Source organism: Podarcis pityusensis (genome assembly GCF_964106645.2).
Source record: "Podarcis pityusensis genome assembly, chromosome: 2".
Lineage (NCBI taxonomy): Eukaryota > Metazoa > Chordata > Lepidosauria > Squamata > Lacertidae > Podarcis > Podarcis pityusensis.
In genome coordinates, this window is record NC_138029.1 from 105,745,115 (window position 1) to 105,772,181 (window position 27,067).

Here is a 27,067-nt window from a genome sequence, read left to right on the forward strand (position 1 = left end):
CAAAATTAATGAGCCTATTTGTAGTAACCAGGCAGCTGTTGCAAAGCAGAGGGACAAGCAAGCTATTTCGCTTTAGTAGTGAAATACAGTGGTACCTCGGGTTACATACACTTCAGGTTACATACGCTTCAGGTTACAGACTCCCCTAACCCAGAAATAGTACCTCGGGTTAAGAAATTTACCTCAGGATGAGAACAGAAATTGTGCTCCAGCAGCGCGGCAGCAGCGGGAGGCCCCATTAGCTAAAGTGGTGCTTCAGGTTAAGAACAGCTTCAGGTTAAGAACGGACCTCTGGAACGAATTAAGTATGTAACCAGAGGTACCACTGTACATTAACAACCCTCTGCCGCTATTCCAGCAACTCCTGCATCCAAGCTGGTGCCAAATGTATTGCTCTGCTTTCCTTTGGACCACATCAGTGAGGACGAGAGGGCGGTCTTGTTGTCTGGGCAGCCCAAGACCTCCCTACACACTGCCCATTATCATTTATCACCCCCCCTTCACTCTAAGGCTGCAGGATGGGTTACAACACTTGAACACAATACTGAAAACAGCTGAGAACATAACCAATTTTAAAAAACCTCTTATACCTAAACTTTCCCGAAGTTTTTAGCAAACTTTATTGAACTTTTTTGTGCTTTTACTGCTTTCATATACCGTATTTTTCGCCCTTTAGGACGCACTTTTTCCCCTCCAAAAATGAAGGGGAAATGTGTGTGCATCCTATGGGGTGAATGCAGGCTTTCGCTGAAGCCCGGAGAGCGAGAGGGGTCGGTGCGCACCGACCCCTCTAGTTCTCCAGGCTTCAGGAGAGCCCCACCGCCAGCCCCACAAGTTCGGGGGACAGCGGGGAGGCGCAGCGCGCCATCCCGCTGTCTCCCGACGTGGTTTGGAGGCTGGCGGAGGGCTTCCCCCTCCCCCAGCCGCGCAAACTCCCAGAGCGATGCTGAAGCTGCCCGCAGCTTCGGCATCGCTCTGGCTCCTGTTCTGGGGGCTGGGGTCGGGGGAAGCTCGGGCTTCCCCCGCCCCAGCCCCGCGCCTGGGGGGGGGAAATAATTTTTTCCCCTTTATTTCCCCCCCCCCATAGGGCGAAAAATACGGTAATAGGCTGCTTAGATTTCTTTCTCTCTTTTTTGGTCTTTAACTGAGCAAAAAACAAACAAACAAACACTGTAGGGGAAAACACGCTGGCGCAAGCCTCCTTTATCTGCCTGAGGCAGAAACCTCCCTCCCTCCCTCTGACATCACTAAAGAAGCAAAAGCAAGACTTAATGACTTTTTAATTAAAAACCCTTCAGGCCGTTCGCAAGCAAGGTTGCAACAATTATTGAATGAATAGGTACGCACACAAACACACACACCTGAATGCCATGTTCCAGAACTGCTTTCTGTGCGAGCTCTAAAACATGACCTTAAAGGCATCTTATGTTGTAATATTTATAATACTGTTTCTCTCACGTTTCTTGACCTCGTGTATTTCATCGTATAAGGGTCATATCTGTGTTACTACAAGCCCCATGCACAAACACAAAGCGAGAGAGACTGCTGCAATTGTACATTTCTAAATGCTTTAAAAAAACCGTTTATCTGCATCCACGAGAAACAAGCTTTTTGTTTGTTTTAATGGCAGAGAAGGTCGGCTCCTGTGTTCTTAAGAGAACCCTCTGTTGTCCCGAGTGCTCATCTGGAGGCTGGAGAATGCAAAGGGTGTTCTGGCATCTATTAGCGCTAAGCAGACGCAGAACACAAGCGCTCAGATGGTATGAGGTCATAAGCCTGGGAGGGGTGGGAAGGCTTCGTGAAAGATCCCCGAATGACGGGAGATCAGCAGTGGCATTTGTGCATCTCCACAATGCAAATGCAACAGCAATACAATAAAATGCATAGGAAACATATGTGCAGACTCACTACTACTTCCCCTTACAAGCAAAATTGTAAAGCAAGATTTGTTTTTTAACCCCATTCAAAAAGCATTTGGTAGGGCCTCAGAGGACCAGATCAAATTGTTTCAAGGGCTAGATCTGGCCTGCAGCATGCCAGCTGGCCTTCTTTATTCTACGGGAAGATGCAATTCTTCACAATTATATTCCTCTTGCCCAGCCCAGCTGCCCTGTGTAATATAGATCCCTAAATCCTGACGAAGTTCACTGCAGCGCTGTCATTATTTTGCTTAGAAAATTCCAACCAGTGATTCTAAAAAGTTTTCTTTCTTCATTTTCATTTACTCCTATGTATCTTGGAATAATTTCGAGAGAGCAAAAAAAAAAACCCCAAATCTGTAATTTCCATTTTTTTTTATTAGCTTCTTGCTGGCAAGCATTACACCTGGGAATAATACTGTACCAGGCATTTTTTTTTTAAATTCTGCCACAGGTATTATTATTATTTCATTCCAAATCCAATGAAAATATTTCTAACTGTATTTTTATCGCCGTGGGTAATATTTGGTTGCTTGTTTTATAATGCATAGAAAGAAAGAGTTCTCATAACTGTAAAATGCTGTACTGCTGACAATAAAACCAGGGGCAGAAGAAGCCTGATGGTACCTCAATTATTTTAATACTGCTTGCTTACCGATTTATGAAAACTAGGTTAGATTACATGATGGTAGCTTTTCCTCTCCCCAGCTGCACTTTAACAAATCTGGGTACAGCCCAGAGAGAACATCTCCTACACAAACTTCTCTTGTACTGTTTCTTATTCGTTTTGGTGTAGCTTACGCATGAGATAATTCACACTGGACTGGAGCCTCTGGAGTGGTTTGTAATAGCACTGGACGGGTTAAACACAGGTTAAAAACCAGGAGACAATTTTTAGCACTTTACATTGTACGGTGTGAACACCACGGAAAACGTGTCCTAAATGTAATTATTCCACAGTCCTTCCAAAGATGCCCTCTTGCTTCATCCTTTGAGAAAATAAAAAAATAAAAGTTTCTTTGATGGAAGGAGCAGGAACATGCAAACATTTCCTCACGACATGACGGAAGATTAGAGGCCGGAGCATGCCCATTCTCCGGTCCTTAGGAATCCATAATAAATATTTAAAACCAATATATATATATATAATCTATGTATATATGGAGAAAGGGAGAGATGCAGAGATTTTCTCCAATGTTGTTTAATTGGAAGCCAGTCTCCAGTCTCTTAATACCTTGTCCTGAGAAGCTGCTACATAGCTTCTGGACGGTAAACAAACGGGGAAAGAAGGGGTGAAATCAGTCGTCCGTTTTCTGTGCCAGTCTACAGAAAGTCCAGTTGTGTTCCACCGTATTTTCATTGGCTCGTTCGCTCATGTGGTGGACCCTGGTGTTTCGGATGGTGAAGCCTTGCTTTGTGATGTACTCCATCAGGTGGACCCGAAGGGAGACTTCTTGGTGGTAATCGCAGGGCCCAAACGTGAAAGAAACTTGGCAGTCCCTCGTGTCCATCATATGCTTGTTCCACTTTGTGAAATAGTTGGAGATCCCTTCCAGCAACGAGTGGACCTTGGTCGTGATGGTCAGCTGCGTTATGATCACCGCTACCGGGTTGGAATATTTCGAGAGTTTGCGAGTGCTGGAAAGCTCCACCACTTCCTCAAAGGTATCCACGGGATACAGAGGTTTGGGCTCGTTAAGACACTGTATCAAAGGTTCGATCTGGTAGAAGTCCGCTTCTTTACGAAGCAGGTCAAATTCCTTGAAGTCCAGAGGCAGAGTCAGCTCTGATGTCCGTAAAAAGTTGAGGACATACCGGAAAAGCGGCCCGTCCCGGTCAATGAAATAGTTGCCCTGGGAGTCCCTGGCGGTGGGGAAGCCTCCCCGGAACATGGCTCCCAGCATGGAATCGGGGTACCTCGTGAGCGTGGTGAGCGACGTCGTATACAAATGTCCACCCACATTCAGAGTGACCGGCTCAGTCATCTGCGGAAGGGGAGAGGAGAAGTTTCAGAGCTCTCACAAGCCAACATATGAATACCCCGTATGTACCTTAAACAACCATTTAAAAAACCACTGCTTGTACAAACAAACAAGCAAGCAAGCAATAAGAACTGCACTTTCCCCCTGTATGACTTAGCATGGGGCATTATTATCCAAAGTTAATTAGGGTAGAGCCCAACTTGCACTCACGGAAGGGGTTGTGATCCAGAAGAACAGAAATGGAGGGGAGTTTTGCCCTTCCACCTGCAGCCATAGCTGTCAACTTACAGATTTGAAAATAAGGGACCAGCAGCCAAAATAAGGGATTTTCCAAGCACAGGTATGTTCAACTTCTGAGCCCGTCCGAGCCAAAGGCAGAAAGCCCAGCCAGCAGCCAAACGAAGCCTCAAGCAGTTGTTCCCACAGCGCAGCAACCCGGCAAAGGGGATGCAGCAAGGAAAACCACCATCACCTCTCCACTGGGAATCGCTGAGCAAAGGCGAGTCCCCAGGCAATGCGGCTGATTTGATCGGCACATGGCATGCAAGCCCAGTCGTTCTTAGACTCCTTATTGGGTGAGCAACGCAGCCAAGCAACACAGTTGGAGCCTCCCTCCTCTCTGGCCAGCAGGGAGGGAGGGAGAGGAGCTGCTTCCTTTGAAACCCAGGAAATGTAAGGGACATAATCAATAAGGGACAGCAGCGGGACATGGGGCTGGGATAAGGGAGTTTCCCGCCAAATAAGGGACGGTTGACAGCTATGCCTGCAGCTCGCCCTCTTGCCACCTGCCACCCTGTTCTGGAGGGTCCCTAGCTCAATTTTTAGGTGGCACAAAGAGGGAGCAGGGGAGAGAGGACAACCCCCCCCCCAAAAAAATTGCCTGTCCTCTTAGTAGAGGCACCGCCTGAATCAAAAGCCCCTCGTCTGAGCCCAAAGCCATCAACTGGATTCCTCCCCGATAAGGCAGAACAGTATTTATAATCTGCCTTTCAATTCCATCTGGAACACAACTATACCATCCTCTGGGAAGCATTCATCTAGCCATATAATTAGCTGCTCTCTTGGGCCGCGGAACAATTGCCGACGGGTGACCAAACGCAGCCACCTATCAGTGGCGCAGCATCTGACTCATCCCACATCGCCCTGGCTCTGCATCCCGTTCTCTCCTGGCCTGCCATTTCCTTTTGAGATCACAGTGCAGACCCTGCCGCTCATGCAGTTATTCTACTGTGCCGTCACCCCTGCGCACAAGTGTCCCCACCTCTTGTCCAAAGTGGAAAGGAAGGTGGGCAACCAGGTGAAGGGAGGCGTGACTGCCTCTTTATCCTTAATTTACAAAGCTGAAAAAAGTAAGAGGTGCGAGAAAGGTACCCCAGGGTCAGTCGCAAACCACTGTTCCCTGTGGCACTCCTGGCACACACGCTACATTGGTTTGCACCCAATGTTAGCTCTGCCCAGAGCAGAGCCATTGAAATCCACGGTCATGGCTAGCTTAGACTCATTCATTTCAACTGGTCTACTATTAACCCCACTGGGCTTTATACAATTATGGTACCCCCCTGGAGGCTGCACTAATTGGCTCCATGAAGCCAATTTCACCCAAGAATGAGCTCACTTATGCACCCCATGTGCCTTTGTCCACAATGCTGCACAACTCTTTTGGAGATTTTTTGTGTGAAAATGTGTCTGGAAGGGAGGGAACCTGCTTAGCCTTTACAGTGTAGCCCAGCAGGCTACAGAGTCTGAATTCAAGCACAATGCCTCTCCTTACTCTATGCACATTCAACATATACTAGGCAGAAATAGCTCAGCCGAACAAAAAAGAAACCAATGCCGAGAGGACCAGCGACACCAGACTTGAGTAAGGATCTCTTTTAGGTCGAAATAAAAGAGCGACATAACAAATGAACTGCTGAAATGAAGAGCCAATTAGGAGAAATGCGTGATTTGCCCAGAGAAGCCCCCCAGGATGAGTCAATAGAAATAGCAAAATAAGGCTCCTTTAAAATATTATACTAAAGCTGGAGATAAAACTTTCTGGCTGCAAACATCAATGACTTCTTGACCACTGCACTGGAAAAAACAAGGCAGATTCACTTCTGGGCCAGGTGGCATATTCATAAGCGAGCTAGCAGGACATAGAGTGCTTTTGAGTCAAGGTGAGATGCTCATCTAATTCTTCCGTAGCCTGCGGGATGGTTTTTAGAAAAGGATGCTTGGCATTAGGAGATTCACCTGTGCAGGCCTTATTAAGTGGGATTTCAGCTGTTCTTGTGCATTAGGAGCTATTGACAGATGCTGCCCATTCTTTCAAAGGAAAAGAGGAAGAGGTGAAAACTTTCTCAGATACGAATATAGTCTCTAGGATGTAGGCAAAGGACACCTGGGGTTTGCAGTATCCTGCGCACCCCCCTGCAAAAACCAGGATCTTTCTACCTACCTGTGTGAAAGACCCTGATGACTTAATATAACATTATGTATTGTTTTAAAATGTAAATGTTACTTATAAGCAGCCTTGGGAGGCTTTGTACCCTGAAAGGCAAAATATAAATACAGTTGTTACCTTGGTTTTCAAACAGCTTAGTTCTCGAAAGTTTTGGCTCCCAAACGCCGCAAACCTGGAAGTGACAGTTCCAGTTTGCAAACTATTTTTGGAAGCCGAACGTCCGACAGGGCTTCCACAGCTTCTGACTGGCTGCAGGAGCTTCCTGCAGCCAATGAGAAGCCGTGCTTTGGGTTCCGAACGTTTTGGAAGTTGAGTGGACTTCTGGAATGGATTCCATTCGACTTCCAAGGTATGGCTGTAACTGTAATCAGTAATACTACATGGGTGTTGTTGTTCTTTAGTTGTTTAGTCGTGTCCGACTCTTCATGACCCCATGGACCAGAGCACGCCAGGCACTCCATGGGTAGGAAGCTGTTAGAAGAGTACCAACAACAAAGATCCTTGTGACATAAATTCAGCATAGCATAAATTCCCATGGAGTCACCTGCTTTGTCAGACGGATGAGAAAGATCAGGTTCACCATACCTCCTGCAATGCAGGAATCTCAACTAAAGCATTCATGACAGATGGCTACCCAACCTCTGCTTAAAAGCTGTGTTCGAAATTAGCCAGGCGCATTTTGCACCTGGCTACAAACCATTTGCGACCAAGTAAAGGTGCCTTGGCCTCAGGACAGCGCTTGACATCTCCACCATCTGGAGGTGCAAGCCTGGGGATCATTGGATCTTTACTGTTTCCACACATTAATAACACATCCTGTAGGATCCTATCAGTTACCGTATTTTTCGCTCTATAGGACGCACTTTTTTCCCTTCAAAAATGAAGGGAAAATGTGTGTGCATCCTATGGAGCGAAGACGCCATAGCCTCGTGACCCTCTCCCGGCTGGAGAGGTGACGCGCGGCTATGGCAGGAGCCTCTACAGCCCCGCGTCACCTCTCCAGCCGGGAGAGCGCGCGCGGGGCTAAAGAAGCACCCCGCGACCCTCTCCCGGCTGGAGAGGTGACGCGCAGCTATTGAGGCTCTTGCCATAGCTGCCCATCACCTCTCCAGCCGGGAGAGCGCGCGCGGGGCTAAAGAAGCACCCCGCGACCCTCTCCCGGCTGGAGAGGTGACGCGCAGCTATTGAGGCTCTTGCCATAGCTGCCCATCACCTCTCCAGCCGGGAGAGCGAGCGCGGGGCTAAAGAAGCACCCCGCGACCCTCTCCCGGCTGGAGAGGTGACGCGCGGCTATTGAGGCTCTTGCCATAGCCGCCCGTCACCTCTCCAGCTGGGAGAGCGCGCGCGGGGCTAAAGCAGCCCCCCGCGACCCTCTCCCGGCTGGAGAGGTGACGCGCGGCTATTGAGGCTCCTGCCATAGCCGTGCGTCACCTCTCCATCCGGGAGAGCGCGCGCGGGGTAAAGCAGCCCCCCGTGACCCTCTCCCGGCTGGAGAGGTGACGGGCGGCTATGGCAGGAGCTTCTATAGCCGCCCGTCACCTCTTCAGCCGGGAGAGCGCGCGCGGAGCTAAAGAAGCACCCCGCGACCCTCTCCAGGCTGGAGAGGTGACGCGCGGCTATTGAGGCTCTTGCCATAGCCGCCCGTCACCTCTCCAGCCGGGAGAGCGCGCGCGGGGCTAAAGCAGCCCCCCGTGACCCTCTCCCGGCTGGAGAGGTGACGGGCAGCTATGGCAGGAGCTTCTATCGCCGCCCGTCACCTCTCCAGCCGGGAGAGCGCGCGCGGGGCTAAAGCAGCCCCCCGTGACCCTCTCCCGGCTGGAGAGGTGACGCGCGGCTATTGAGGCTCTTGCCATAGCCGCCCGTCACCTCTCCAGCCGGGAGAGCGAGCGCAGGGCTAAAGCAGCCCCCCACGACCCTCTCCCGGCTGGAGAGGTGACGCGCGGCTATTGAGGCTCCTGCCATAGCCGTGTGTCACCTCTCCAGGCGGGAGAGCGCGCGCGGGGCTAAAGAAGCCATAGCCCTGCGACCCTCTCCCGGCTGGAGAGGTGACGCACGGCTATGGCAGGAGCCTCTCCGCTGCGCCTTTCCGCTGCTCCCTGAACTGCTCTTTGGGGCTGGTGGTGGGCTTCCCCCCGCCAGCCCCAAAGAGCAGGTCGAAAGGAACCTGAAGCCTGGAGAGCGAGAGGGGTCAGTGCACACCGACCCCTCTCGCTCTCCAGGCTTCCAAGGTAGCCGCCTGAACGCACCTTAAACGGCACCTTGTTTTAGAGCGGGAAAACAAGAGGGGGAAAGTTCTCCCCCTCTCTGCACAGCGCCTCCTGCCACTTCGCTGAAGGGGCGCTGGGCAGAGAGGGGGAGATTTTTTTTTTCTTGTTCTCCCCCCTCTAAAACAAAGTGCGTCCTATTGTCCGGTGCGTCCTATGGTGCGAAAAATACGGTATATTTTATCTGCACAATTGGAATGAATTTCAGGAACCAAATGCTTTTTCTGTGCAGCCTGAGTAGGAGCAGTCACCATTAAGAAAAATAGGTCAGAATAGGCCAATATATATATATATATGTGGCCTGTCCCTGGATCAAGCCACTTTTCTTCTTTAAGTTCTCAAAGCTCTTATCCTAGCTCAAGGTTGTCATCTGAACCAGCCAGATGTTTAATTGATGATCAATCACAGTCAGTTCACCCTTTGAAAAATAAGACTTTAGAGCAGTCTTACCCAAAATGGCAACAAAGCATTCCATTTAGGCAGCTGTAATCTTGCTTTTTAGTGGGACGCGGGTGGCACTGTGGTATAACCCACTAAGCCTCTTTGGCTTGCCGATCAGAAGGTCGGCGGTTCGAATCCCCGCGACGGGGTGAGCTCCCGTTGCTCAGTCCCAGCTCCTGCCAACCTAGCAGTTTGAAAGCACGCCAAAATTGCAAGTAGATAAATAGGTACCGCACTGGTGAGAAGGTAAACGGCGTTTCCGTGCACTGCTCTGGTTTCGGTGTTCCATTGTGCCAGAATGCTGGCCACATGACCCGGAAAAACTGCCTGCGGACAAACGCCGGCTCCCTCAGCCTGTAAAGCGAGATGAGTGCCGCAACCCCAGAGTTGTCTACGACTGGACTTAACTGTCAGGGGTCCTTAACCTTTAATCTTGCTTAAGGAGCCATTTGGCGCCTAGCTTATATTATCTGAGTCCCTAACACTGCTTAAAAGCCTCCAATGAATGTGATCTTCAGGCTGGAAGAAGGTTCTCCACCCTTGCCTGCAGCTGACAGAGGAAATCTACTGGCCAAATCTTTGGCTGTAGGTCTGTAGCCAACAACACATACAGGGTATTACGACTGGAAGAAATGGAGCATTTGCATGGGGCCAGCTGTCTGGTAAAGGAGCACAGGAGGGCAGATTTAAACACATGTGCGCAGCAGACACACACAGAACCCCTGGGAGAATTTGCCATGCCCCCACAGCCCAGCCGGCATACTTACTATATATCCCCAGTCTCCATTATCCATCTGTTCCAATGCGCGAGCTGCGTGAGCCTGGATTTATTGGAAGTCTTTTGAAAGTTTATGCAATTCACGGCTTATTCCTCCCTGGTGGGGGTGGGAGAGAGGAAAAAAGCAGAGCAGATTGTGAGCACTTTCAAGATGGAGAAGAGCAAGAACAAGCGAGCGGTGTTTCTACCCCTTCAAAAGGCAGGCTCTTTGCCTGCGCCTCCGATTCCAGCTACAAAGAAACTCAAGGACAATCACCTGCAAAATAAAATTACCTTCCCGCCACTGACCTTCTTGCATCCTTTGCAGGTGTAGAGAGCCGCTGAGCCTCGCAGGGGGAAAAAAGATAATCATTACGCAGCCGCCTGAGTTAAAATAATGGGCACTTCGTCTCTGAAGGTGATCCACACTTTTAAAAAATGGTCCGCATATTTTATCTGGGAGAAAGGAGACGGTTTTCAAAGGTTGCCCTATACAAACATATGCCAAGGGAATCCTTCGCTCTGGACATGTGAATCAATGACGTGGATGTACCTCAAAATCCACCTGCCCCAAGCTTGGGTCTCCAGCTGTTTTTGGACTACAACTCCCATCACCCCTAGCTAGCAGGACCAGGGGGTCAGGGATGATGGGAATTGTAGTCCAAAACCAGTTGGAGACCCATGTTTGGGAAACCCTGATCTAGATGTTTTGGACTACAACAACCATCATGCCCAGCCAGCACGGACAATGGTCAGGGATTGAAGGGAGGCAACCCAGCCAGATGGCCAGGGTATAAATAATAAAATTATTATTATGTAAGTCCAGCAACATCTGAAAGGTTCCAGGATGGGGGAGGGTTTGCCATTAACCCATGTGTGTCCTGTACAGGAGCTCATCAAAGTAAGGAAACTGGAAATGAGCCAACACTGAAAATCAAACAGCAATAGCCACAGCCATGGGCTAGACACAAAACAACACATAACCATTAGCCAATAAGCTTCAAAAACTTTTATTATTTATTACCACCCAGACTTCGCCAGCAGGTCCCAGGGCCGATTACAACCATTAAGAAAGGAGAATTAAAAAGTTAAAACATAAATTATGTTCACAGTAACAGGGTGAGGTGCTGAAAACACATCTCAGGTGTCAGAGGCCAGGATAAAGTCTTCAGCATTCTCCAAAAGCTGTACAGTGGTACCCCGGCTTCAGGTTACAGACGCTTCAGGTTACAGACTCCGCTAACCCAGAAATAGTACGTTGGGTTAAGAACTTTACCTCAGGATGAGAACGGAAATCGTGTGCCGGAGGCGCGGCAGGAGGCCCCATTAGCTAAAGTGGTGCTTCAGGTTAAGAACAGTTTCAGGTTCAGAACGGACTTCCAGAACGAATTAAGTTCTTAACCCGAGGTACTACTGTACAGTGAAGAAGCCAGACACACTGCCATGGGAAGGGGGCCTTCCGCAACTTAGGGGCTGCCACAGAAAATGCCCACTTGCTAAGCCACCTACCCACACAGTTTCTGAGGGTGGTGGAACAACCATGAGGGCCTCCTTTGCTGATCTTAACACACAGCCCAGGCTTTGTATTTGGGGCAAATTGATAGTCCCCACTCCCACCGATTTGGCATTAAAAACATTTTTTTCAATCTGATCTCTTCCTACTCTCTAGTCATGCAGCAAAGATTAAAAAAAACACACCACAACAATACCACGGTTTTGTCCTTGGAGCCTTTCGTAACTATGGGGAGCTCAGAACCGGAAAAGCATTTGCTCTTCAGCTTCAATGGACGGCAAACTGGGATCCTTGCAAGTGCTGTGGAAGAATGCGGCTTCCAGTACAATTGCTCTCAGCTTCTTTGCAAGGTCTGTGATCTCACAGGAACGGCTAACTACAAACCGCTCCAAACGGCGACCCACATTTCCACAGGCAAACGTGAACTCTCCACAGTAAAAACAAAACAAAACAAAACAATGCAAGGCTTGGCTTGGCTGAAAACAGCAGGGCTGCTGCCGCCCTCTGCAAAAATCCATCTCGTTAGTTGGAACAATATTTCTTTCCAGCTTTGAAATAACTGGCTCACCATTCTTTCATAGGCAGATAGGTTTGGGGGGGGGGCAGAGAGAGAGAGAGAAAATGGAAGCAGCTAAAATAGGGGCAGTTGACCATTTTTGGCCAGAGGAGCACATACAAAACACACACAATACACTCTCCTCTAGAGAATCTGTGTAAATCAGTTAAGAGAAAAGTAATTGGCCCCTCTCTACTCATCAAACGATTGATCTGATGACTGGTGATTTGCATACACATCACAGCACTGTATCTACTTTTAACCACCACCCCTTTCTTTTTCTGCTGCCACCCATATTGGGGGTGCTAAGGAAGACCAGAAAATAAATGTTTGGAAGGAGGGGAGGTGTCCAGATCAGGCCGGGGCTAAGCCACCCCAAGCTAAGACTAACATCACAAAATGGCATTCCAGCGCAGTAGCTTTGCCCACAATCTGTGTGTCATATTCAAATCGGATCATGCCATTGGTCGTACCTACGTAGGACTGAAAACACGCAGAAGTTGTGTCAACATCAGAAAATGTTTATTTTATTTATTTAACAAAACACGTACAGTGGTACCTTGGGTTACATTCGCTTCAGGTTACAGACTCCGCTAACCCAGAAATAGTACCTCGGGTTAAGAACTTTGCTTCAGGATGAGAACAGAAATCGTGTTCCGGCGGCGCGGCGGCAGCAGGAGGCCCCATTAGCTAAAGTGGTGCTTCAGGTTAAGAACAGTTTCAGGTTAAGAACGAACCTCCGGAACAAATAAAGTTCTTAACCCAAGGTACCACTGTATACCACTTCACCATAAATAAAACCTCTAAGTGATTGGCTGTTTTTATATCCTATCTAGGCTTGGTAGGCTTGCCTAAAGAAAAAGGTTTTCAGTAGTACAGTCGTATCTTGGAAGTCTAACGGAATCCGTTCCGGAAGTCCATTCGACTTCCAAAACGTTCGGAAACCAAGGCGCGGCTTCTGATTGGCTGCTGGAAGGTCCTGCAGCCAATCAGAACCTGTGGAAACCACGTCGGACATCCGGGTTCCAAAGAACGCTCGCAAACCGGAACAATCACTTCCAGCTTTGCAGTCTTTGGGAGCCAAAACGTTTGAGTCGTAAGGCGTTCGTCAACCAAGGTACAACTGTGTAGTGAAGGCAACTGACTGATGTCAACTCCTTGATTAATTTGTCACAGCCAGACTCTCCTCTAGATTTGGGAATTGAGTTCTCCAGTCTGTTAACAAGGCAAGCGCAGATGCCTTGGTTCCTCAGTTCCTTACAAGAGCTCTGAGGCTTAAGCAACACACGGACTCCCAACCCTGTGTGACTGAGAACCCGGACCATGCAACGTTGCATATTATAAGATCACCTGGTATGTACAGAGAGGGGCTCCCAGCTGCATCCGTACCTTCAGACCCGAGAGCAACTGTTTTTTAGAAAGCTAAAGGGGGAGCAAACATGAGGGTGTGGAGCTAATGGATTTCACAGAGAGATCTCCATCTTCGCCCACCGTAATCCAAGCACCTTGTCTTTAAAGTCTACCAGTACTTGTAAGAATCTATTATTCCTCTTTTTCCCACTAAGACCTCACGTTGAGAAGGGGGTGGAGGGAGGAAACAGCTTGAAGGTTTAAGCAAGCTTTTTATCCAAAGCCATGTTTTCTGAGGTCCGTATAGTTCCGTATAGTTAAAGCCATGGTTTTCCTAGTAGTGATGTATGGAAGTGAGAGCTGGACCATAAAGAAGGCTGATCGCCGAAGTATTGATGCTTTTGAATTATGGTGCTGGAGGAGACTCTTGAGAGTCCCATGGACTGCAAGAAGATCAGACCTCTCCATTTTTAAGGAAATCAGCCCTGAGTGCTCACTGGAAGGACAGATCATGAAGCTGAGGCTCCAATACTTTGGCCACCTCAGGAGAAGAGAAGACTCCCTGGAAAAGACCCTGATGTTGGGAAAGATGGAGGGCACAAGGAGAAGGGGACGGCAGAGGACGAGATGGTTGGACAGTGTTCTCGAAGCTACCAGCATGAGTTTGACCAAAATGCGGGAGGCAGTGGAAGACTGGCGTTCTCTGGTCCATGGGGTCACGAAGAGTCGGACACGACTAAACGACGTTTCCTCAGAACACAGCTTATGGCGAAACCATCAACTGTGGGAAACAAAACTGAAAGTTTTTGATGAATTCACTGTAGGTGAAAGTTTACTGCGGGCAAGAGGGGGAGATAAATAACTATCCCATTGGAAATTAACCACAGTCAGATGTTGCAGGCATTTTTCTCCAGTCTCCGAAGTGCAGTGACACCCAATGGATGTCCGTCTCTTGCTTTGAGAAAGGAAGAGCAGTAAGTCAATCGGCATCAACCAGCTCAGCTTTTGTGACCAATTTCCATTCCCTTTATTGACCCCGTAGGCCTTAAAAGATGCCTAAATCACTGCTCTTTGCAGGGGAAGGAAGATTTACATCTTCTTGTCTCCTCCGCAGGCAAAAGAGACAGCATTTGATCGCCAGCCTGCTGCGTAGCACCAGAATGAATAATTTATCAAAGCAATTAGTTCAGGCAAGCCTCTTCCCATCCGTTTGCACGGGCAAAAAGGAGGCGCAGACAGCAGATGCCTCACTGATTTGGTGTAGGTTTCCAGGACCGCTAACAATCTAGAAATCTGGTTAGAAAACATTAACACTTCAAGGAAGGAACAAAGTTATGCACAGTGACAGACTATCTCAAGCAGTTAGAACATCACCTTTTCTTTTTTTAAACAAGCTGACTCCATCAAACAACTTTAGCCTGGAAACTGTAGGGCTGTATTTCGATGGAACCACAAAACACGCACCCTGATTTATTTCATGCGCCCGAGCGCATAAGCTTTCTGGGGGCAACAATAGGAGGCTCGGCCATTGTCCTCCACGTTTCCTTGCAAGAAATAACAGGATGGCAATTCCCAGGGCAGAAGAGCAGGAACAGAGAAGCTGGTGCAAACTGGGGCAATATTACGCCACGCACAAAACTCAGAAGCAAAGTGAGCGTCCCAAGCGTGGCTGGAAAGATCTCAGGTGCCTCAAAAAGCAACGCTGTGGCACCTAAAACATTATTTGACATCTTTCCCTACCCATGTCCAGGTTTGGCTTCATAGATGCTGATGCTGGATCCTGTTTTATTTATTTTTTAATTGCAACCAGAGATCATTTTTCCTGCTCTGACCATGGCAGCACCTTCGGTCGCCCCACCAACCTGCACAGCTCTTCAACTAGGTTCATTTTTTTAAATGCTGATGACCAGATGTTATATGTTCTATAGCAGGGATGTCCAACCTGTCGACCGCGATGAACAGGTTCTCGGGCTCCCTCTCAATCGGCGCTGGTGATAAGCAAGTCTGCGAGTGAAAGCCCCCGCCCCCCCGGCCGTGGCTCTGTTCCCCCCAAAAGGTCAAGAACTTTCATCTTTCCCCTCTCTCCCTAAAAAAAGCTCAACAACCTTGGCTTGGTCCCCCCTAAAAAAAGGTGAAACAACTTTGGCTTCCCACCCCCTTCATGGGTAGATCACTTCCAGAATTTTTATACTGGGAGTAGATCACAGTCTCTTGTGTGTTGGACATGCCTGTTCTATAGAAATGGCTTGTTATTATTAGTAGTAGTAGTACTGTTTTTATTTTACTATTTTCAGAAAGTTGTGCTCACTTTGCTCAGTGGGCAAAATAAGATTATCCAGGAACAGGATGAATATCTACTACTTCTTTCTTTTTTTTTACTACCCCTAACAGCAACCCTGAAAACAAAGCCACAAAACCGGGATGGGGGGGCGGGTCACTGCCTTCCTGCCCCAGGATCAAATGTTTCTCCTGCTTCCCAAGAGGTCCACCAATTTTGATGGCAGCGGGTGAGGGGCGAGAAATGTAAATCAAGCACAGTGCTAAGGGTACAAATCGTCCTCTTCCTGATCATCGGATTGATTATCTGATGCGAGAGAACGATGACCCCATAGATCTACGCAGATCAGCTGGGAGGGGGCAGACGAACTGTGTGCTTTTGTGCATGACAGCGTATGGAGGACCAGCTATTTGCAATGCACAGATGGCCTGAAATTGGGGGGGGGGGGGAGGAGAGAGAGAGCATGTAGATTGTGAGCAGCCTGAATCTGGCATTACAAGCCCGCCAAGCAAGTATCCCACCCTGGACACAGGACGCTGTAGAGGTGCACGGAGAAAACTGCAAGCATGGAAATTGCCATGGGGGAAAAAGCCCTACTGCTCCCCAAAGCAACCAGCGTACCTATACCGAACCCTAAAAGGAAGGAGGGAAGATGAGTCCTGGAAGATGGAAATACGGCTGGTCAATCCTGACCAGCTGTCGACTAAATAATTTTAAGCTCACGTCTAGAAATCTGAGCTGGTGCTTCGCTTTGTTTTCAAAGGGAAAGGTTGGAGGATACATGGGTAAGCTTAGCAATGGTATTATGCCTCTGCAACGATCCCCTAAAGTGATACCTATGTGGTTTTCATTATGTAAGGCCCAGCTTGTGTAAATGTCAGCTAATGATTCACACGCCGCTGCAAAACCTTTCGACAGGATAAAAAAGAATGAAAACAGAATTAGAGTGATCAGTTCTGTTAGTTAGAGACAGAGACAGAGATAGAGCACAGCATTATACTGAGTCAAACCACTGGTCCACCCAGCCCAGGGGTAGGGAACCTGTGGCCTTCCGGGTGTATCATCAACCTCTGAGAGTTGCAGTTCAGCAACATCCAGCTCACGGTCTTTTACCTAAGATCCTTTTAACTGGTGGCACCAGAGGCTGAGCCTAAGAAAAAGTCACGTGTCCTAACACTGTGTGTGTGGGCTGCTCCCAAATTATTGCAACTGGCTGATGTTCTACCCGTGTGAACAACTACTCAGAGGTAAAGGTAAAGGGACCCCTGACCATTAGGTCCAGTCGCGGACGACTCTGGGGTTGCGGTGCTCATCTCGCTTTATTGGCCGAGGGAGCCGGCGTACAGCTTCCGGGTCATGTGGCCAGCATGACGAAGCCGCTTCTGGTGAACCAGAACAGCGCAGGGAAACGCTGTTTACCTTCCCGCCGGAGCGGTACCTATTTATCTACTTGCACTTGGATGTGCTTTTGAACTGCTAGGTTGGCAGGAGCTGGGACTGAGCAACGGGAGCTCACCCCGTCGCGGGGATTCGAACCGCCGACCTTCTGATCGGCAAGCCCTAGGCTCTGTGGTTTAACCCACAGCGCCACCCGCGTCCCACTCAGAGGTACCATGGCTTTTTAAAACCTTGAAGATTTTACAGACAATACAAAAATTGGAATTTGAAAGGGCTTTTAAAAAAAATTAACTAAAAAGGAGGCTGTAATTTTCCTTGCACAACTCCATGCTGTCAGTCTTTCAAGCTGTTTGCAGAATGACAATTGCATCCCATTATACTAAGATCCCTGCCTCTGGCACCAAGATATTTTATATATGTAACAGATGGAGTATGTGTCCCAGCTCCAAGGAGAACTACAGCGGCATTTCTGCTGAATCTCCCTGTCTGAAACATGTAAAGAATTGAGCATGAGCATTTTTGTTTTTAAAAAGGAAAGGAAAATGTTCAGAAAAATTAGAGTTACAAAGGAACCTAGGCAGCATAAGAAGTCAGAAAGCATTTAAAATACAGCAACAAAATGATACCAATTAATGAGCGGTCTTTAAATGCAAGTTTTTCAATGACCCACCTCTTGGCTATTTAGAACTACAGTACAGCCTCCACTTACTATCATAATCCGTTCCAGAGGCCTGTCTGCTGGGCAAAACCGGATGCTACTAGAGGCGCCGTTGTGCGTGTGCGCATTCTTCGACGGCGGTTCACTTCTGTGCATGTGTAGAGGCGGCAGCCACTTGTGCACATGCGCAGATGGCAGAAGCCGCTTCCGCGCATGTATGAATCGCGGCAAACCCAGTGTTTACTTCTGGGTTTGCCGCGGTCGCAACTTGGAACATCCGTGAGAAGAGGCGGATGTAGGTCGAGGTTCCACTGTACTCTAGTATTGATTATTTTTAAGCACATGCCCTCAATTTGTTTACCTAACCCCCTTTATGGTGATAACTGCTGTACTACAATCTCATCCCGTTTCAGACTGATGGGCTGCGTTGGTGTTTTCACAAAGAAGCTGGAAGGGTAGCTACTTTCCCTGCACGGTTTTCTCCCTTATGTCGCAGGCTGAACATCAGTTAGGGCTGGTTTTCAACATTATATCATCACCAGCTAAACATCACGATATACTGATATATCACAATGTCTGAAATAAGGATGGAGCTATGTAGAGGCTTTGGCTGGCTTCATGCTTTTCCCCACATTGTGATTTTTTTCATAGTGCACACCCACACAAACTAAATTCACAATATGTTGCTATGTCAAAAACTATGAAACCGACATCACAATATGGACTTTGAACAGGTTATATCGATATATTGCCCTGTCCTACTGAGTATGTGGGCAGGGTTCAGATATTACTCTAGTGGTATTCAGCTAAGTTTTACTCATTACTGAAAGTAATGAACCTAGCTTAGACATGGAGGACGATGATGATTAGAATTTATATACCTCCCTAACCCTGCAGGATGCTTTAGCTGAGATTCCTGCATTGCAGGGGGTTGGACTAGATGACCCTTGGGTCCCTTCCAAACTGAAGATTCTATTACTGTGGTACCTCGAGTTAAGTACTTAATTCGTTCCGGAGGTCTGTTCTTAACCTGAAACTGTTCTTAATCTGAAGCACCACTTTAGCTAATGCGGCCTCCCGCTGCCACCGCACTGCCGGAGCACGATTTCTGTTCTCATCCTGAAGCAAAGTTCTTAACCCGAGGTACTATTTCTGGTTTAGTAACCTGGTCTGTAACCTGAAGCATATGTAACTTGAAACATATGTAACCCGAGGTACCACTGTATTCTATGTTCATTAACTTCAGTGCAATCCTATACTTACCCAGGACTTACTTCCTGCTAAATGTGTACAGTCTTGCACTGCAAGTGGGTTTTACCCTGTTCCACAAGGGTTCTTTAAAAACAAAAGCCACATTCCCATCTACCCACCAAAACAGGGAAAGCTTGAAATGTTCAGAATTCCAGACTCAGGCCATATGCTGGCATTTGCATCATGATACTACTATGGAGACCAGGAGTTGGCAAACTTTTTCGGCGGCAGGCCGGATCGCCCGCACGCAGGAGCGCGTGGGCACCCTCATGGGAGCGCGCACACTCGTGCGCATGTGCACATGCCCACTGGCTTTTGGAGCCATGGCGGGGGAGGAGGCGGTGTCTGCGGCTTCCTATTGGCTGCAGGAGCTTCCTGCAGCCAATAGGAAGCCGTGGCTGCGCACCACGCCGGTTTAGCTCTGCGCGGGGGCTGACCGAGTGGGCGGCAAGGGCCAGGGGCCGGTTTAACGACCCCCTCAGGCCGTATCCAGCCCGCGGACCGTAGTTTGCCAACCCCTGATGTAGACCATCCGAAGACTCTAATGAACGGAGGATGAGAAGCTGCAGTGTTCTGTGGACGGTGCCTTGCCCCTCCCAAATGCTATGGGGTCTGATTTACTAGCCATTGCAGTCTACCGCGGCTAAGCCAACACGGTGCCTTCAAGATGTCTTTGGACTCTAACTCCCAACAGCCCCTGTCAGCTTGGACAATGGTCAGGGATGATGCAAGCTGTAGTCCACCTGGAGGATGCCACTTTGATTACCCCAAATATATAAATAGGTAGAACTAATTTGGTGGCTACATAGAAAATCCACCTGCTGTCTAATGCAGCAGGTATCAGTCCATCACAACATATATGGACACAATCTTAACATGAGTCAACAGTGTGATAGATTAGCAAAAATAAGCTAATGCTATTCTAGGCTGCATCAAGAGAAGTCTAGTGTCCCGATCAAAGGAAGTCATAGTGTCGCTCTATTCTGCCTTGGTCAGACCACACTTGGGAGTATTGTGTCCAGTTCTGGGCAGCACAATTTAAGAAGGATACTGACAAACTGGAACATGTGAAGAGGAAGGCAACCAAGATGATCAAGGGTCTGGAAACCAGGCCTTATGAGGAACGGTTGAAGGAGCTGGGTACGTTTAGCCTGAAAAAGAGGAAACTAAGAGGACATGTGCTAACCACCTTCAAATATCTAAGGGCATGGAGGATGGAGCAAGCTTGGTTTTTTTCCTGCTCCGGAAGTTGGGACCCAAACCAATGGATTCAAGTACAAGAAAGGAGATTTTGACTAAACATCAGGAAGAGCTTTCTGACAGTAAGAGTTGTCTGACGGTGGAACTGTCTCCCTCTGGAGGTGGTGGACTCTCCTTCCTTGGAGGTTTTTAAGCAGAGGTTGGATGGCCACCTGTCATGTATGATCTAGTTGAGATTCCTGCATTTCAAGGGCTTGGACTAGATGTCCCTCGGGGTCCCTTCCAACTCTGCAATTCTATGAATCAATGAATATCCTACTACAGAGCAAGCAGGGCTGCAAAGCTGATAATTTGGCTAATGAAGACAAAGACAGAGGGAGCCCCCTTAGTTAAGCAGGACCTAGAATAACTATTTGATGAAACAGCAATCTCCAGCCAATTCAATCCACATCTATTAACTAAAGTAGACATCCCCAAACTCGGCCATCCAGATGTTTTGGGACTACAACTCCCATCATCCCTAGCTAACAGGACCAGTGGTCAGCAATGATGAGAATTGTAGTCCCAAAATATCTGGAGGGCCGAGTTTGCCCATGCCTGACCTAGAACATTTACAGCTTAGAAGGAAAGTACCAGGATCTTGAACTGGACTGCAGGAAAATGTCATGTATGATCTAGCTGAGATTCCTGCATTGCGACACAGTTTGTTTTTACCTCTGAAAGCATTTGCTACTCACCTGGGTCCCAAAGATCAGCTTTCCATTCTTGCCAGCATTTCTTTGATATACCCCTTAACCCTTCATCAGGACATACCCTCCAAATTCTGATGGCAGAGCTACTTGAAGAGCGTCCAGCAACAGAACCCACTAACCTAATACTTTCTATTCCTGTCACCATGGGAAGTTTGTGCACAACCGACCACAAGATGCAGTGCATCTGCTTTTAACACAGGGAATAAGGCTATCCGTGGATACCAGCTAGCCCTGAAGGCTGCATAAAAGCTTCCAGTGTTGAAAGCAGGATGCCTCTGAACAGTTGTTGCTGGTGAGCACAAGTAAAAAGAAAGTGTTGCTGTGCTTATGTCCTTGCAGGGTTCCCATAGGTATCTGGTTGGCCACTGTGAGAACAAGGCCATCAAATTATCAGTTATTTGGCTTATTATAATTCACACCCCAGGCTGCCACAGGCCTCAAAATCTCTTGGTCTGTTTCTTGACTGGAAGCGGTCTTTTTTGACAGCAGTTCCCCCTGTGGAATTATGTGACCATGTGCAAAACAGACTGACTGGCACAGACTATCATTTGGACTTCTGCTTATACGAAACAATGCATCTGAGCTAGCTAAACCAAATTCCAAGAACCAAAAGTGACATGGTTGCCATAGGTTATAATCCAGGAGGACCTGATTTGGTTAAAGTTGGTGCACATGTTGATTATTTCACTAACAGCAGAAGGGCACCGCACAATTACAGAACAGAAAGTGAAAGATATATACAGTAGAACAGTATTTTCAGCCCTGGATTGTGGGTGGATTACTGGCAAGGATGAAAACACATTGTGCCGGAACCAGCAAAAGACCAAACAAGAAACCCTATTAAAAATTCCTCCCCAGCCTTCAATCTAAATAAGGATCCTCTTCACCTTCATTTCCAAACACTACTACCTTCAGAGGGGGAAAGCCATAGAGCCACAACACAGAGAGGTTCTTACTCAGGTACCCCAATGGGCTGGCAGAATCATCGTACTGAATTTAAAAAACGAAAACAGCACAGGGACCTTTCTTCAACACATGCTTTCCTCCACCTTTCAGGGGAATAACCCCACCAAAAAACAGAGGTCCTGGCTATGCTTCAAACTGTCACACATAATACCAAGAATGCCATCTTCCTACAGAAACTACAGAAGGATCCAAGAATCCTGGCAGCACACACATGAAAACAAAAAACAGGTAATTCTGGAAATCATCCATCCTTCAAAGCCAACACACACAGAGAGAACTTTAGGTATTTTGCACTCTAATCCCAAGCATGTTTTGCTCAGTGGGACTAATTTCCCGGTAAGTGTAATTAGGTTTGCAGCCTTAATGACATAATTCACATGCGCCTGCAAAAACAAAAAACCCCCGAAATAAAACAAAGTCCAATATCCAGACTCTGTACCATGAGATCGCTAACACAGAAAAGTATGCCCATGTTACCCATTAGCATGTACTGTACTGCAATAGCCAAGAGGATCACTCTTTAACCGCCGTTCCGTGAGGAGGACTGTGTAATATTTATGTGGTAGCTGCCCAATGTCGAATGATCCAGTATGGCCCTTCGGACACATCCTGATTACTCCCTTAATAAGAAGCCAGGCATCCTGACAAATTTCTAAACACACACACACACACACACACACACACACACCAGGTGTCCTGTTTTCACTCTCCTTTCCCTCCTGAAAAGGGACCCTGCCTCCTCTCCTAAAAAGGGACCCAGGCGTCCTGCCTGCCTCTTCTCCTGAAAAGGGACCCAGGCGTCCTGCCTGCCTCTTCTCCTGAAAAGGGACCCAGGTGTCCTGTTTTCACTCATCTTTCCCTCCTGAAAAGGGACCCTGCCGCATCTCCTGAAAAGGGACCCAAGCATCCTTCCAGTTTACATATCCTGCTGCTGCTCCTCTCCTGAACAGGAACCCAGGAGTCCGGGCTGCATCTCCCACCGCTTCTTTGTAAGAAGCCCGGGCGTTCCGGTCTCCCTCCCTCCTCCCCTTCGCCGCCGCCGCCGCGACGAGGAAGCCAGGCGTCCCGAGGGTGCAACAACCGCGGCGCAGCCGTCCACTGGGCAGCCCTCCTGGAGGTGTCCCCCCGCCGGCGCCTTCCCGCCATTTTATGATGCCCCGACCTCCGCCGCTACTCACTCGGGAACAGGCGCGCCTCGGGGAAGCTCCCTCCGTCTCTCGGCTTGTCGCGCGCGCTCTGCGCTGCTCCCGGGCCGGCGGCGTCGCTGGCTCCTCCCCGGCGCCGGCGCCGCCTGCTCCTCCTGCAGGGCCTGCCTTGCTCCGCGAGGCTTCGTGCAAGGGGCGGGGAGAAGCCTTCCTAAGGGAAGGGCTGGAGATCAAAAGGAGGAGCGGAGCCTGGTGAGGCCTAGGCTGGAGGAGAGTCAGTCTCTCCGAAGCGAGCCAAGAGCAAATTATCCCCGTCCTCCCAAGCCTACTGATTCGGATGCAAGTCCCGCCGAGTTCAGTGCATGCATGGAGGACCGGGGCTGTAGAGATGAATTATTCTGTTATTATTATTATTATTATTATTATTACTATTGTTGTTGATGCTATATATTTATTTATATCCAGTGCTTTTTAATAAAAAAAAAAAGGCGCTGGTACTCCCACGCTTTTAACATCTGAGTGCTAGTATTGCATATCCTTGAGTACCCCCAGAAAAAAAGCGCTTTTATTACCCTGCTCTGATCCTAAACCTCTGCTGCCTTGCAGGATATAGTACTTTGTAATAATTTTGTTATTTGTACCCCACCCATCTGACTGGGTTGCCCAGATGGCTTCTTCGGGAGAGGAAAAGGCTAAGGAGTAAATCTGGAATTGGATGGCGCCTTGTACACTCCAACGACTCCTGATGCCGAGCTGGTGCCAAATGTATTGCTCTTCTTTGCTTTGGACCACATCAGTGTGGCCAAGAAGGGGGTCTTTTTCTGGGCAGCCCAGGACCTCCATACACACTGCCCAGGCTTGAACCCCAGGGAGGTCACTTTGGTGTTGCTAAAGCAGTGGTTTGAATCCACGCACCCCAGAGATGGATGTTAACAACAAATTATACCTGGCCTCCCCCCCCCAGCTTCCAAAAAAAAGGGAAAAAACAATTAAAAAAACCTGAACAATGATGGAATTAAAATTATATACCTTTACAAAATTATTAAAGCCATACCAAGAATTATAGAAAAAGCAGCACGGCACCAGCCCTTTCATTAAAAGCAGTCAGTTTCCCAAGGTCTATTGGATCAAGAAAGTATTCACCTGCAGGCAGAAGGACAAGGAGGGAGCCAGTCTTAACTTCTAAACCCTTCATTCATCTGGCTCATCCTTCACATTTTTGAGAATAAGTATCTTTGATAGGGCTGCTCATAAATGCTTGAATAGACAATGCAAAGGTTGGGAACCTTTAGCACTCCAGATATTTGCTGAACTACAACTCCCATCAACCCCAGTAAGCTAGGTCAATGGGCAAGGATGGTGTGAGCTGTAGTTCAGCAGCATTCTGGTGGGCATCCGTCAGTCTTGGATTGACGATGGAGGAGTGAACCTTTGGGGGTAAAGAGAGTTACAGCGCCTCCTGTGGCTGTAGAGACCAGTACAGCAGAGACATGTTGTGGGGCAGATGAAGGTGTCCGGTTGTGCTGTTGCAGGTGTACCATGGTGTTTCTGTGCTCCCAGCGGTCATTCCTCTTCTGGTCACGGCTGGTCAGCAACATTGTTGTTGATTTCTTAAACAGAGGGCCAAAGATTCCCCACCTTTGGGCCACTGATTTAAGCCTGAGGCTGAAATTCTACTCAGGGAGTAGGCTCACCCTCTGAGTAGATGCATATATGATTGCACAGCAAGGCCCTGATCTTTAGACATACCCACCTGAACACTTTATCCTGCCCTCCTTCCAAGGAGCTCAGTGCAGTGTACAAGATCCTCTCGCCACCCATTAAGCCCTCAACAATGCTGAGACCTAGCTTGGGCTGAGAGATAAGAGACTGGCCCAATATCACCCACTGAGCTTCACGGCTGAGTAGGAATTTGAAGCTTAGGCCCTCTGGCCCTGATTTGGAATGTTAACCATTTTGTCAAACAGGCTCCACATTGATTTGCAGTAACTCAGATGTAACTTGTAATATACAGTATATTTTTCCACAAGTGGGAGAGATGGAAAGCAGGCCTCATTCCATCAGTTTTGCTGAAAGTCCAGTTCCTTACCCCTGAACTATGCAAGCTTGTCATTATAAAAACAATTACTTAAGGATTGCCTGAGTAAGATTTTCTCTCCTTTATTCCTTTCCCCTTTTGTGTAATGGGGATTTTTTTTATTGGTTATAAGCCTGTGGGCAGGGGCTGCCTTGTTTAAGTTGGTTGTATGTGAGCCACTCTGAGAACCTTTTTATTTATTTTTTTGCTAAGGAATAGGGGACAAATGCTCTAAATAAATAGATAGCTGACTCTGCCACAAATTGGCAAAGTGCCCTGCTCCAGCCCAGGGAAAAAAGAAATGGGGAAAAGTAGATCCTACAAGCCTTCAATCTGCCCATGCCTATTTTATGCCACTAGAATGTTACCATTTTCAAATACACAGTGAATGGCATCTATAATTTTAGTTCACGTGTGAGTTTATATTTAGCTAATAACCTCTCCAATAAGGTCATTGCAATTTGCTCTTCAAGTATTACGTGTTCACAATATGTACAAATTGCACTTGACTATTAGCTGTGCTAATGAGCCCACTTAGAATAATCTAATCATAAAAAACAAAGTGCGAGACTGGCTTCATTATTTTCAGATAATGGAGGCATTTAAATTGGACAAGAAAATTGGCTTCCAGGTGGAAAGATCAAAATTAGAAACCGAACTGTTAGAACCCAAAACCAAGAATTTGTCAAGAATGTATAACTTGCGGCTGAAATGGAACACTCAGGATGAAACGGTAAAATCGGCTATGATTAAATGGGCACAAGACGTTGGACATAACATTATGTTTGTCGACTGGGAACAGTTGTGGACCACAGGTATGAAATTTACGGCATGTAATGCCTTAAGAGAGAATATTATGAAAATGATATACAGGTGGTACATAACCCCAGTCAAGCTTGCAAAAATCTATCACTTGCCCGATAATAAATGTTGGAAATGTAAAGAAATTGAAGGTACATTTTTTCACCTTTGGTGGACGTGCCCAAAGATTAAGGCTTTCTGGGAAATGATATATAATGAATTAAAAAAGGTTTTCAAATATACCTTCCCCAAGAAACCAGAGGCCTTTCTCTTGGGCATGGTCGGCCAAATGGTGATAAAAAAGGATAGAACTTTCTTTATGTATGCAACAACAGCAGCAAGAATACTCATCGCAAAGTATTGGAAGACACAAGAACTTCCCACGCTGGAGGAATGGCAGATGAAACTGATGGACTATATGGAACTGGTGGAAATGACTGGTAGAATCCGTGACCAGGGAGAAGAGTCGGTGGAGGAAGATTGGAAGAAATTCAAAGATTATTTACAGAAACACTGCAAAATTAAAGAATGCTAGAGTGATGTTGGATTGAAAATAAGTGGTTTCCAGCTGTACAGGATTTAAAGTTATAGATAGACTAAGATTAAAGATTAGGATCAAAGAAGTTTAAGGAAATGGAAATTTGGTATTTAAGAGGTAAAATTTTAATGCTATATTATATTAAGATTAAAGATTGGGATTAAAAAAGTGGGAGAGAAATTGCTGGACAAACAATTTGAACTGGAATACAAAAGAGGGAGGTATGAGGAGGTCCAGAAAATAAGTAAATTTAAAAACGGAAATGAAAAGGTGATATTGTTTTTAAATGTTCTGTTTCTTTCTTTTTTTTTGTTTTTTGTTTTTTGTGCTTGTTTCTTTTTTGGATTATGTATTGTGTATTTGTGTATTTCTTTATTATGTTTTTCTGTTTAACTTTCTACTGAAACCTTAATAAAAATCATTAAAAAAAAAAAAGAATAATCTAATCATTAGCTATTTGCATGCCTTTAAAAAAAGGTATTTCAGCTGCTTTCCTCTTCCTTTCCTTCCCCCTTTCAAGCCAAATTCAAAAGATAAAAATGAAGTCACTACTCCTTTCGACAGCATAATGCAAAATTCTAACATACATTTCCAAGAAAGAAAGAAAGAAAGAAAGAGTGCCAACCAGCCATCCTCAAGATTGACCCACCCATTTATTTAAGCTCATAATAATTTATTGGGTCTCACAGTAAACTCTTATAGAAAAGGGGTTAGGCATTAAGTCCTATGACATGTTTTTCATTCAATTGCTTCAAAACGTAATAACTACATTTTC

At 47.2% G+C, this 27,067-nt stretch overlaps 1 protein-coding gene and 1 long non-coding RNA gene across 3 annotated transcripts in view; both read right to left on the reverse strand.

Annotated features, from left to right (window-relative positions):
• The window catches only part of LOC308471670, a 76,686-nt gene extending 57,553 nt beyond the window's left edge, over nt 1–19,133 (reverse strand). The window contains exon 1 of the long non-coding RNA XR_013983052.1: nt 18,542–19,133. This is a non-coding gene — a long non-coding RNA (uncharacterized lncRNA). The remainder of the gene's footprint in view (nt 1–18,541) is intronic.
• KCTD6 (potassium channel tetramerization domain containing 6) lies at nt 1,264–23,030 on the reverse strand. 2 transcript variants are annotated; one of them, XM_080995910.1, is made up of 4 exons: nt 22,910–23,011; nt 10,119–10,265; nt 9,820–9,927; nt 1,264–3,904 (listed from the first exon to the last, which is right to left on the reverse strand). In XM_080995910.1, exons 3-4 carry the CDS (start codon nt 9,844–9,846, stop codon nt 3,218–3,220), a joined length of 714 nt encoding a protein of 237 aa, XP_080852036.1. In that variant the 5' UTR covers nt 9,847–9,927; nt 10,119–10,265; nt 22,910–23,011; the 3' UTR covers nt 1,264–3,217. The 2 variants fall into 2 exon arrangements, with proteins under 2 accessions (XP_080852036.1, XP_080852035.1); XM_080995909.1 differs by lacking the exon at nt 10,119–10,265 and having other exon boundaries at nt 22,910–23,030.
• Between the last annotated feature and the right edge of the window lie 4,037 nt (nt 23,031–27,067).

Excerpts from the sequence above, each read along its gene's own strand:
- KCTD6 (XM_080995909.1), bottom strand. The coding sequence starts at position 9,846 with ATGGATAATGGAGACTGGGGATATATA. Across the intron at positions 3,905-9,819 it reads ATGGAGACTGGGGATATATA|ATGACTGAGCCGGTCACTCT; the intron begins GTAAGTATGCCG and ends CCCCTTCCGCAG.